The sequence below is a fragment of the Theropithecus gelada genome, chromosome 14, assembly GCF_003255815.1.
Source record: "Theropithecus gelada isolate Dixy chromosome 14, Tgel_1.0, whole genome shotgun sequence".
NCBI lineage: Eukaryota > Metazoa > Chordata > Mammalia > Primates > Cercopithecidae > Theropithecus > Theropithecus gelada.
The window spans coordinates 86,105,628-86,118,062 of NC_037682.1; the positions used below are offsets into that span (position 1 = coordinate 86,105,628).

General features: G+C 43.2%; 1 protein-coding gene across 2 annotated transcripts in view; it reads left to right on the forward strand.

Annotated features, from left to right (window-relative positions):
* PANX1 (pannexin 1) overlaps nucleotides 1–12,435 on the forward strand; it is a 59,747-nt gene that overhangs the window by 24,214 nt on the left and 23,098 nt on the right. For both annotated transcript variants that reach the window (XM_025357405.1, XM_025357406.1), the window contains exon 2: nucleotides 8,529–8,668. In XM_025357405.1, coding sequence (XP_025213190.1) covers nucleotides 8,529–8,668 — 140 coding nt within the window. The remainder of the gene's footprint in view (nucleotides 1–8,528; nucleotides 8,669–12,435) is intronic.

Consider the following 12,435-nt stretch of genomic DNA (forward strand, 5'->3'; position numbering starts at 1 on the left):
AAAGGTTAAGGGCAGCCAGAGAGAAAGGTCAGGTTACCCACAAAGGGAAGCCCATCAGACTAACCGCAGATCTCTCGGCAGAAACTCTACAAGCCAGAAGAGAGTGGGGGCCAATATTCAACATTCTTAAAGGAAAGAATTTTCAACCTAGAATTTCATATCCAGCCAAACTAAGCTTCGTAAGTGAAGGAGAAATAAAATCCTTTACAGACAAGCAAATGAGAGATTTTGTCACCACCAGGCGTGCCTTACAAGAGCTCCTGAAGGAAGCACTAAACATGGAAAGGAACAACTGGTACCAGCCACTGCAAAAACATGCCGAAATGTAAAGACCATTGATGCTGGGAAGAAACTGCATCAACTAACGAGCAAAATAACCAGCTAACATCATAATGACAGGATCAAATTCACACATAACAATATTAACTTCAAATGTAAATGGGCTAAATGCTCCAATTAAAAGACACAGACTGGCAAATTGGATAAAAAGTCAAGACCCATCAGTGTGCTGTATTCAGGAGACCCATCTCATGTGCAGAGACGCACATAGACTCAAAATAAAGGGATGGACGAAGATCTACCAAGCAAATGGAAAAAACAAAAGCAGGGGTTGCAATCTTAGTCTCTGTAAAACAGACTTTAAACCAACAAAGATTAGAAGAGACAAAGAAGGCCATTACATAATGGTAAAGGGATCAATTCAACAAGAAGAGCTAACTATCCTAAATATATATGCACCCAATACAAGACCACTCAGATTCATAAAGCAATGAATCCAGGAGCTGGTTTTTTGAAAAGATCAACAAAACAATAGACCACTAGCAAGACTAATAAAGAAGAAAAGAGAGAAAAATCAAATAGATGCAGTAAAAAATTATAAAGGGGATATTACCACCGATCCCACAGAGATACAAACTACCATCAGAGAATACTATAAACACCTCTATGCAAATAAACTAGAAAATCTAGAAGAAATGGATATATTCCTGGACACATACACCCTCCCAAGACTAAACCACGAAGAAGTTGAATCCTTGAATAGACCAGTAACAGTCTCTGAAATTGAGGCAATAATTAAGAGCCTACCAACCAAAAAAAGTCCGGGACCAGATAGATTCACAGCCGAATTCTACCAGAGTTACAAAGAGGAACTAGTACCATTCCTTCTGAAACTATTCCAATCAGTAGAAAAAGAGGGAATCCTCCTTAACTCATTTTATGAGGCCAACATCATCCTGATACCAAAGCCTGGCAGAGACACAACAAAAAAAGAGAATTTTAGACCAGTATCCCTGATGAATATCGATGCAAAAATCCTCAGTAAAACATTGGCAAACCGAATCCAGCAGCACATCAAAAAGCTTATCCACCAAGATCAAGTTGGCTTCATCCCTGGGATGCAAGGCTGGTTCAACATATGCAAATCAGTAAACATAATCCATCATATAAACAGAACCACAGACAAAAATCACATGATTATTTCAATAGATGCAGAAAAGGCCTTTGACAAAATTCAACAGCCCTTCATGCTAAAAACTCTCAATAAACTACATATTGATGGGATGTATCTCAAAATAATAAGAGCTATTTTTGACAAACCCACGGCCAATATCATACTGAACGGGCAAAAACTGGAAGCATTCCCTTCGAAAACTGATGCAAGACAGGGATGCCCTCTCTCACCACTCCTGTCCAACATAGTGTTGGAAGTTCTGGCCAGGGCAATCAGGCAGGAGAAAGAAATAAAGGGTATTCAGTTAGGAAAGGAGGAAGTCATATTGTCCCTGTTTGCAGATGACAAGATTGTATATTTAGAAAACCCCATTGTCTCAGCCCAAAATCTCCTTAAGCTGATAAGCAACTTCAGCAAAGTCTCAGGATACAAACTCAATGTGCAAAAATCACAAGCATTCTTATACACCGATAACAGAGAAACAGCCAAATCATGAATGAACTCCCATTCACAGTTGCTTCAAAGAGAATAAAATACCTGGGATTCCAACTTACAAGGGATGTAAAGGACCTTTTCAAGGAGAACTACAAACCACTGCTCAATGAAATAAAAGAGTACACAAACAAATGGAAGAACATTCCATGCTCATGGATAGGAAGAATCAATATCATGAAAATGGCCATACTGCCCTAGGTAATTTATAGATTCAATGCCATCCCCATCAAGCTACCAGTGACTTTCTTCACAGAATTGGAAAAAACTACTTTAAAATTCATGTGGAACCAAAAAAGAGCCCGCATTGCCAAGACAATCCTAAGCCAAAAGAACAAAGCTGGAGGCATCATGCTACCTGACTCAAACTATATTACAAGGGTACAGTAAGCAAAACAGCATGGTACTGGTATCAAAACAGAGATTTAGACCAATGGAACAGAACAGAGCCCTCAGAAATAATACCACACATCTAAAACCATCTGATCTTTGACAAACCTGACAAAAACAAGAAATGGGGAAAGGATTCCCTATTTAATAAATGGTGCTGGGAAAACTGGCTAGTCATATGTAGAAAGCTGAAGCTAGATCCCTTCCTTACGCCTTATACAAAAATTAATTCAAGATGGATTAAAGACTTAAATGTTAGACCTAAAACCATAAAAACCCTAGAAGAAAACCTAGCCAATACCGTTCAGGACATAGGCATGGGCAAGGACTTCATGTCTAAAACACCAAAAGCAATGGCAACAAAAGCCAAATTTGAGAAATGAGATCTAATTAAAGAGCTTCTGCACAGCAAAAGAAACTACCATCAGAGTGAACAGGCAACCTATGAAATGGGAGAAAATTTTTGCAATCTACTCGTCTGACAAAGGGCTAGTATCCAGAATCTACAAAGAACTTAAACAAATTGACAAGAAAAAATCAAACTACCCCATCAAAATGTGGGTGAAGAATATGAACAGACACTTCTCAAAAGAAGACATTCATATAGCCAACAGACACATGAAAAAATGCTCGACATCACTGGCCATCAGAGAAATGCAAATCAAAACCACAATGAGATACCATCTCACACCAGTTAGAATGGCGAGCATTAAAGAGTCAAAAAACAACAGGTGCTGGAGAGGATGTGGAGAAATAGGAACACTTTTATACTGTTGGTGGGACTGTAAGCTAGTTCAACCACTGTGGAAGACAGTGTGGTGATTCCTCAAGGATCTAGAACTAGAAATACCATTTGACCCAGCCATCTCATTACTGGGTATATACCCAAAGGATTATAAATCATGCTACTATAAAGACACATGCACACTTATGTTTATTGCGGCACTATTCACAATAACAAAGACTTGAAACCAACCCAAATGTCCATCGATTATAGACTGGATTAAGAAAATGTGGCACATATACACCATGGAATACTTACTATGCAGCCATAAAAAAGGGTGAGTTCATATCCTTTGTAGGGACATGGATGAAGCTGGAAACCATCATTCTGAGCAAACTATTGCAAGGATAGAAAACCAAACACCACATGTTCTCACTCATAGGTGGGAATTGAGCAATGAGAACACTTAGACACAGGGTGGGGAACACCACATACTGGAGCCTGTCGTGGGGTGGGGGTTGGGGGGAGGGATAGCATTAGGAGATATACCTAATGTAAATGATGCGTTAATGGGTACAGCACACCAACATGGTACATGTATACATATGTAACAAACCTGCATGTTGTGCACAGGTACCCTAGAACTTAAAGTATAATAAAAAATAAAACAAAACAAAATAAAATAAAATAAAATAAAATAAAATAGGGGTGAAAGTACACAGCAAGGGTTAGTTCTCTTCTCCTGCCTAGGTGCAGGACCTAACCCCACGTTAGTAATGCATGAGAATGAAAGAAAGCATATTAAAAGAGAGGAACCAAAAAAAAAAAAGGGGGCGTAGATCATAGCAAAAGTAAGCCAGAGGCCTCCGCTGAAGTGGAACAAGAATGGGGAAGCATCCTGCTGTGGTATCTTTGAGAAACCTCTGGCTTGCTTACCCCAGCCCCAGTCCTATTTCTCTTTAGGCTATGTTACTCTCTAATCAGCTATAGGTACAGGTCTATGCTACACCAAGAGCCACCTGCACTGCTGCTCAGGCAGAAGGTGTGACCAGCACCCTAGGCTCCAGGTGAAGGCACCTGGAGGAGGGTGGATGGGGAGATGTCTGTGGCATGGATTGTTTATTTAGTGGATGTTGTGGCTACTTCCTCTGGGCCTTGTGAGCACATGTTTTCTCCTGGTGATCTTTTATTATATTTGGCCAGACGCACATAAATGTAAAGCCCACAGCTGCCTCTGCACTCTCAGCCAAGTGGAAGTAGTATTCTTTGTTGTTCTTGGCATAAACCTGACACTCCTTTCTTTCCTGTACAGTAATAAAAGGCAGTGCATATCTTGCAAAGTCTGTTACCTAGAAATTGTAGCACACACTTGTTAAGCTGACACACTGTGGTAGACAGCATGGGGCTGTGGCTGGGAATCTCATGGGATTCTCTTTTCTCAGCTCTCAAGTTGGACAGTGGTATCTTTGGGGGATACTTTAACATTAATTGAGATAGTGTTTATGATAGTACTTTGAAACTTTCAAAGCATCAGACAGATGTTACTTGGTACACGATGGTGCATGACGTTCAGAGACAGAGTATGTCTTGCCTGTAAAACCTTGAGCTAGTACTAGAGGAGATGGGACATATGTGGGTGTCTATGCAGCATGGTTCAAAGTGATTATCTGCACATCTCTGATTTAAAGATGTGCAGAAAGGCACTGTGGAAAGTCAGTGGGGAGGAAGCTTTGTGAGGTGGGTGATGCCTGAACAGCGCTTTGAAAGATGAGCCATTGAGGAACGTGGTGTGTATGGGGCATTGACTTAACAAACAGGTACTGGCGACAGGGCCTCCGGGCAGAGGGGATCACGTCAGGCATAGATCTGAGTGCATATCAGGCCTGTACAAGCCACAGCCTTCATTGAGTTGGATTGGAGCATTGATTTGGATTTGTAACCCAGACAGTGGGGAACCACTGAAAAATGTTGAGCCCCAGGAGTGGCAAGATAGAACTGAGCTCTAGGGTGAATAACCTGGCAACAATTTAAACAGGTGGAGAAGGGAGAGACTGGAAGCCCTTCTGACTCAGAGACTACGTGGAAAACACACGAAGATCTAATGTGTTTACCTCCCAATATTATCTTGACGAGTAAATGAGATAGAGGATATGGAAGTACATTTGAAAAAATGCATCCCGATGGTCCCTGTCCCAAGCTTCCTGGCCCCCTGGCAGCAGCTGATCACCCTAACCTGCTGCCTTTAGGTGCCTTTAGGCAGCCTGGGTGAAGGTGTGGGCCCAGAGCCTGGCTGTGCCGGTCCCCTGTACCCTCCTGCTTTGCCCCCCTCTTCACTCCTGCTCTTTTCTCCCCATTTGTTGCCTGCCCCTCCCTGCCTGGCTCCTGACGTCCTTGACTTTGTTTCCCATTTCTGGCCTGGGAATACCCGATACCTGGGGATTGGTGTGTTTCTTTTTCTAGGTCTGCCCTTGACCCTTCCCAGGAAGCTCTCCCCTTCCCGGCCACCTGGAGGAACCACCTAGTTAGACCACCCCCATTCCAACAAAGCCCTGGTCCCCAGGAGCTCCTCCAGGGTGGCCTTGCAGTGGTGACTGGCTTAGAGAGGAGTGCTGAGAGAAACTGGGAGTTGGATACAGATTTAAATGAATGCTGCTACCATTCACTAGCTTGGGAAGGGGATTACTGAACTACTTGGAGCTTTGGTTTACCCCAGGGGAAAAGGAAGGTAATGATCTGTCTCTCCATTCGGTTGTGAGGCTTAAATGAGGTAATGATTTAAAGGACTGGTTGGTGTCTAGTGAATATGAGTTGCCCACTGCCTTTTCTTCTGACTTTCCATTCCAGATGAAGACCTTTTATTAAGAGCTTCACATGTTTCTGCCCTCCTCTCTCTCTTATATTTTCTCCTTCTTCCTCTTTTGCAAAAGCTTTGGTATAAAAAGTATAGTTATGGCCGGGCACGGTGGCTCACGCCTGTAATCCCAGCACTTTGGGAGGCTGAGGCGGGCGGATCACGAGGTCAGGAGATCAAGACCATCCTGGCTAATACGATGAAACCCCGTCTCTACTGAAAATACAAAAAAGTAGCTGGGCCTGGTGGCAGGCGCCTGTGGTCCCAGCTACTCGGGAGGCTGAGGCAGGAGAATGGTGTGAACCCGGGAGGCGGATCTTGCAGTGAGCCGGGATAGTGCCACTGCACTCTAGCCTGGGCAACACAGCAAGACTCCATCTCAAAAAAAAAAAAAAAAAGGGGGGTAGTTATTCTGCTCCAGGAGTTTCTGCCGCTGCCTTGAGAGGGGAGGTCCTCGAGATCCCAATATAGGACTTGAAGCACTCTTTCCTATAGAAAGAATGTTAATAAATGTTGGATACTTGCATTGTGAGGACTTTGCCTAAGGAACATTCTGGGCCAGGCAGGCTTTTGTGAAATCATAACAGCATTATTCATTTTCATGAGTAAGTACTCAGACAGATGTTCCCAAGCAAGCAGCTTATCAACAACCTTACCAGAAACCATCCAATTATAACCTGAGGACTGCCTGTCCCCTCGGGTATTTGCTGTTGCCCTCATAAGCCTTGGTAGGTGGTTGGCTTAGGAAGCGTTTCACACTGATGCAGGAGCTGTGTGAGCTTAGCCCCAAGTCCTGTGCTGTCTGGACTACCCCCTTTTTTTTTTTTTTAATAAAATCTAAGAACTTAAGTTTAATGGGATGAGAGAGTCAGAAGGGACCTTGAGATATCTTACCTGTCCACCACTCATATTTAAGCCGTTTGAATGGCAAGAACTACCCCTTTATAGAACACTTGCTGATGTTTGTGACTTTTCATGATGATTTCCTGCAAAGGCTTTTGCTGAGAAGTCCTTTCTTGATGTCTGTGGGTGCACAAGCCCCTGATGGGGAAGAAGTGCTCAGGGCCTTGCCACATACCACTCCTACCACAAGAATACACTCTCCTGACAACATCCCCACCACTTATGTCTTGTACCATAAGCATAAAGGCCACCCCCTTCCCAGGCAAAGATGAGTGTTGAGGCCTTTTATGTACCAGGGATTAGGGAAGTCCAGCTCGGTATCTTTCCACTGTCCCTATCCCTGCTCCATAGGGTGGGAAGGGAGAATGGTAGGCACATCCCAGTCTTTAAGGCAATATGAGAATCCGCTTGTTACTTCATCTAGAAAAATGTAACACTAATTCAGCAACTTCTGGGAACCAGACACCCTAGCAAGTGCTGCAGCAAGTTGTTTTTTTTTTTTTTTTTTGTAGTCACCACAACAAATCTGTAATGTGGATACACTATTAATGTCATTCCTATTTTAGAGATCCCAGGCTTTGGAAAGTTAATGACTTACCAGCTGTGACTCACCCTGCTGAGAGTGGCAGAGTCAAATTTAAATATGACTCACGTCAGAGCCCAGTCACTGAGCACACTCCCAGGCTCTGTTGGATGTGGAAGAGAGTGTGCCTGTCGTGGAGCCTTAGCTCTGACCCCTATGCCTGCGACACACACACCTTTGAATGTGCCAGGTGGGGACAGGGGATCAGGGCTGGGCCAGGCAAGGCTTAGCGCCAGCCCCTGTGCTACTACTGGTGGGACCGGGAGGACATGGCTCTGCCTGAGCCTTACTATCCTATTGGTCAGTTTCCCTCCATGGCCTGTGTGTGTCAGGAGCACAGAGAGTCTTCCAAATGGTAGGTTTTACAGATGTGACAGTAGCGTCTACAGAGAGATATAGTCTTCAGTTTGCAGAGGAGAAAACCAAGTCTCAGAGTCCCTTCCCAGAAGAGCGAGTAAACGGCAGAGCCCTGACAGGACCCAGGTCTTCCCATTCCCCATCTAGCGCCCATCTGCTGTTGGGAGGTTTGCGGTCTTGAGCATTTCCCTTCCTGATGTAAACCACTTGGGCTGCAGTTTAGGCCTGTTTCTTCTTTAGTGTTAGAGGAGGTAGAAAACCACTGATTTCCCATCCAGTGTTCTATTACCAAATGTTCCCTTCAGCTTTCTCTTCCTCAGGCTAATAGTTCTTTGCTTCTTTGTTCTAAAAGAACTTTTTTTTAGTCCAATTTTCTGCATTCAGGTGCCTCACTGGCCCTGCCACATAACCTTTCCTTTTTCTCAATCCTTACTCCAAACTAAACCGCCTCTCTGCACGCTTGCCTCATGCATCTTAGGTCTGGTTCTTTTCCTGCTTCCTTTTTCTTTGTATGGTAGTTCTACTTCTTTTAAGAATTTTTCCCCAACTGAGGCCAAGCTGCCATCATGACCAGTGTTGGCCAAAACCAGTCTGCGATCTTTAGTTTTAATAAGAACTTGGGTGTCTATTTTTAGTTCTGTCCTAATGTCTCCACCTCCTGTCCTGGTGCTCCCTAACTTAGACAAAACTAAAAAACTAAAAACACGTGACATGGGGACAAGGGTCCAGGTAACTGTGTCTTCATTCATTGGAAACTATCTGTTTTGCTTCTCAGGTACACAGATAAGCTGTTTCTCTCCAAGTTCTTTCTCCTGGCGTCAGGCTGCCTTTGTGGATTCATATTGCTGGGCTGCTGTTCAGCAGAAGAACTCACTGCAGAGCGATTCTGGAAACCTCCCACTGTGGCTGCATAAGGTAAAGGGAGACATTTCCAAATAGAAACCGTTTGCTTTATAGATAAGGAAACTAAGTCCCAGGGAGACTGCCAAAGACCACACAGATATTGTAGCCAACCAGGGCTGTATCTCGATGTAAAACTGTAGCACCTTATAGTCAAAAAGAACCTCTGAGATGACTTGGTGTAGGCACCGTCATTTAGCACAATGGGGCAATGGAAGTGTTCTTTGGGTTTTAGCTCTGTAACAGCAGGCACCTTCTGTGTCTTGTCACCTTTATGTCATAATGCCCAGCAGGATGTCTGGCCCATAGTAGGTTCTTAGTAGATTTTGAGTGGCAGAGCTAGGATTCATGCATAGCTTCTCAGCTAGCGCCTTTTATACCACACACAGGGTCTCTTGCAGAAAGTAAGGACTGACCTAGAGTTCAGTTGCTTCTAGGTGATATGTTACTGGAGCATCAAAAAGCCTAGTGATGAGGCCCTCTGGGGGTATTGGCTGTATCACTGCTTTTGGAATAGATCTGTTTGCTTTTGATAGATCCAGATACTGCAGGGAAAGGGAGATTACTACACAAGAGACACCAATGTCTGGGTTCCACTTCCCATAGAGAAGGGCAGTCAGACGCTCTGTCGTCAGGGAAGTGGTGGTTTGTGCTTGCAGGTGGCAGGGGATGCGGCGAGGACCTTAGGCAGCAGTTGACAAATTTGTGCAGAAGAATGTTCTCTGAGTTATGAAGTGACTGCATTAGGTCTTCTCTGTGCTTATGAAAGTAGGACTTTGTTTCAGCCTGTCATTCATTTCAACCAGTTTCTTTTGTCCATTGTGAAAACAAATAGAATGTGTATCTTCTGGTATTCTTTTCTGCTGAAGAAAATACAGAATTTTAGCTTTCGAAAACCCAAAAGCCAAAGTTTGACTCTCTTCTGCTTTGACCTGCTGCCAGACACGCCATCAGCATCCTTCTTCATAAAAGGAATGATTGAAGGGAGCTATGACTCAGACTTGTTCTCCCTCTCGTTTGTTTACAGTTGACCCTTGAACAACGTAGGGGTCAGGGGCACTGGCTCTCTGCAAAGTCACAAATTTGTGTGTAACATTTGACTCCCCCACAACTTAACTACTGATAGCCTACTGTTGACTGGAAGCCTTACTAATAACAGAAACAGTCAATTAATACATATTTAATATGTTATGTGTATTATATACTATATTCTTACAATAAAGTAAGCTAGAGAAAAGAAAATGTTATTAAGAATATTATAAGGAAAAGAAAATATATTTACAGTTGGTGCAAAAGTAATCATGGGTTTTGCTATTAAAAGTAATTGCAAGGTGGGCGAGGTGGGCGGATCACCTGAAGTCAAGAGTTTGAGACCAGCCTGGCCAACATGGTAAAACCTCGTCTCTACTAAAAATGCAAAAATTAGATAGGCATGGCTGGGCACGGTGGCTCATGCCTGTAATCCCAGCACTTTGGGAGACTGAGGCGAGCAGATCACTGGAGGTCAGGAGTTCGAGACCAGCCTGGCCAACATGGTGAAACCCTGTCTCTACTAAAAATACAAAAATTAGCTGGGCATGGTAGCAGGCACCTGTAATCCCAGCTACTCAGGAGGCTGAGGCAGGAGAATCACTTGAGCCCGAGAAGTGGAAGTTGCAGTGAGCCTGCATCGTGCTGTTGCACTCCAGCTTGGGCAACAAGAGTGAAACTCCCATCTCAGAAAAAAAAAAAAAAAAAAAAAATTAGCCAGGCATGGTGGTGCATGCCTGTAGTCCCAGTTACTCAGGAGGCCAAGGCAGGAGAATCACTTGAATGCGGGAGGTGGAGGTTGAAGAGAGAAGAGATCACACCACTATCACTCCAGCATGGGAGACAGGGTGAGACTCCAAAAAATAATAGTAATTAAATAAATATATAAAAGGAATAGCAAAACCCACAATTACTTTTGCTCCAACCTAATATTTATTAAGTGGAAGTAGAACATCATAAAGGTCTTCATCCTCATTGTCTTTATGTTGAGTAGCTGAGGAGGAGGAGGAGGAGGAGAGGTTGTTCATGCTGTATCAGGAGTGGTAGAGGCAGAAGAAAAGCCCCATAAAAGTGGGCCCATGTAGTTCAAATTTACGTTGTTCAAGCGTCAACTGTATTGCTTGCCATTTTGCATAGTGGTACCCTGTAGTGACTCTTTTCTTCATTTAGGTTGGGCTTTTCTCTTTATTTTCAGCCATAGGTGGGTTCTTGTCAGCTTTGCATAGTTTAGTAGCCAAGGCAACATATAATAGGACTTGTAGTGTGAATGGCCACAGTTCTAAAGTTTAACAGCTTGCTTTGTAAATCCAAATTTTTACTGTAGTTTCAGTTCGTTTGTTATAGTGTTCTCATGAAAATGAAGAGTTTTAATGAGTCACTGGGCTGGCTTTGATGGATCCACAGGAGAATTGTCTAATGTAAGAGTTGGCAGGCGTGTTAGTAATTATTTTAGAGCAAGAATAAACTAACAGATATTTTATCCAGATGCCTTTTACATTTAAGGGTAAGGGAACTTTGAGGGATCTAGCCTAAAGGTCATAGGACTTGTTGCTGACTAACACACCAGAGCTCAGATCTTCAGACATCTAGCCCATTGCTCTTCTAGTCAAGGAAGGGGAAATGTGGAAACAGTATGGGTAGCCAAATCTTAAGTTACCTGGTACTGATGAGAGATTAAGAAGCCCTCTTTCTGGCAGTGGAAGACTGCTTGTTTGAATGGAGGTTCATCTGAGTTTCTCAGCAGAGCTCTTGCCAGATTCACAAGGCTGGGGACCGAAATTGAAGTCAGGACCTGCCACGTTGGAAGGACCCTTATTAGCACTCCTTGGCATTTGCTTGGGACTCTGAAAGGCTGTTCTTTGAGAACAAGGGGCAATCCAGAATTAATCTAGCTCCCATAGGGACTAGAGTCCTGATTTAAATCATTGCAATAGCAGCTGAGTGACAGAGATCAGGGATTGCCAGTGTGTGGTCTACTTGCCTGCCAGAAGTAAAAATAAATCATTTCTGGAGGATTTTCTGGGTGTAATTATCATCCATCTTTTTTTTTCTTTTTTCAAATTGTTTTTCTCTTCTTTTTTTTTGAGACAGGGTCTCACTTTGTCACCCAGGCCGGAGTGCAGTGGCACAGACATGGCTCACTGCAGCCTCAACCTCCTGGTTGTAAGGCGATTCTTCTGCCGCAGCCCCCCACGTAGCTGGGACTACAAGCATGCACTACCACACCTGGCTAATTTTTGTATTTTTTGTAGAAATGGTCTCAAACTCCTGAGCTCAAGAGATCCACTCATCTTGGCCTTCCAGAGTGTTGGGATTACAGGTGTAAGCCACCACACCTGGCTTATTGTTATTTTTAATTTTTATGGTTACATAATAGTTGTATATATTTGTGGAATACGTGTGATATTTTGATATAAGCATACAATGTATAATGAGCAAATCGGGGTAATTGGGATACCCATCACCTTAAACATTTATCATTTCTATGTGTTAGCAACATTCTGATTCCATTCATATAGTTCTTTTGAAATATACAGTAAATTATTAACTATAGTCAGCTTGCTATCTAAACCTAGATCTTATTCCTTTTATCTAACTGTATACTTACACCCATTAACCATTCTCCCTTTCCACTACGCTTCCCAGCTTCTGGTAACCTTCACTCTATTCTTTATGAGATCAGTTTTTTTAAGCTCTCACGTAAATGTGAACATGGAGTACTTATCTGTGCCTGGCTTATTTCGCTTAACATG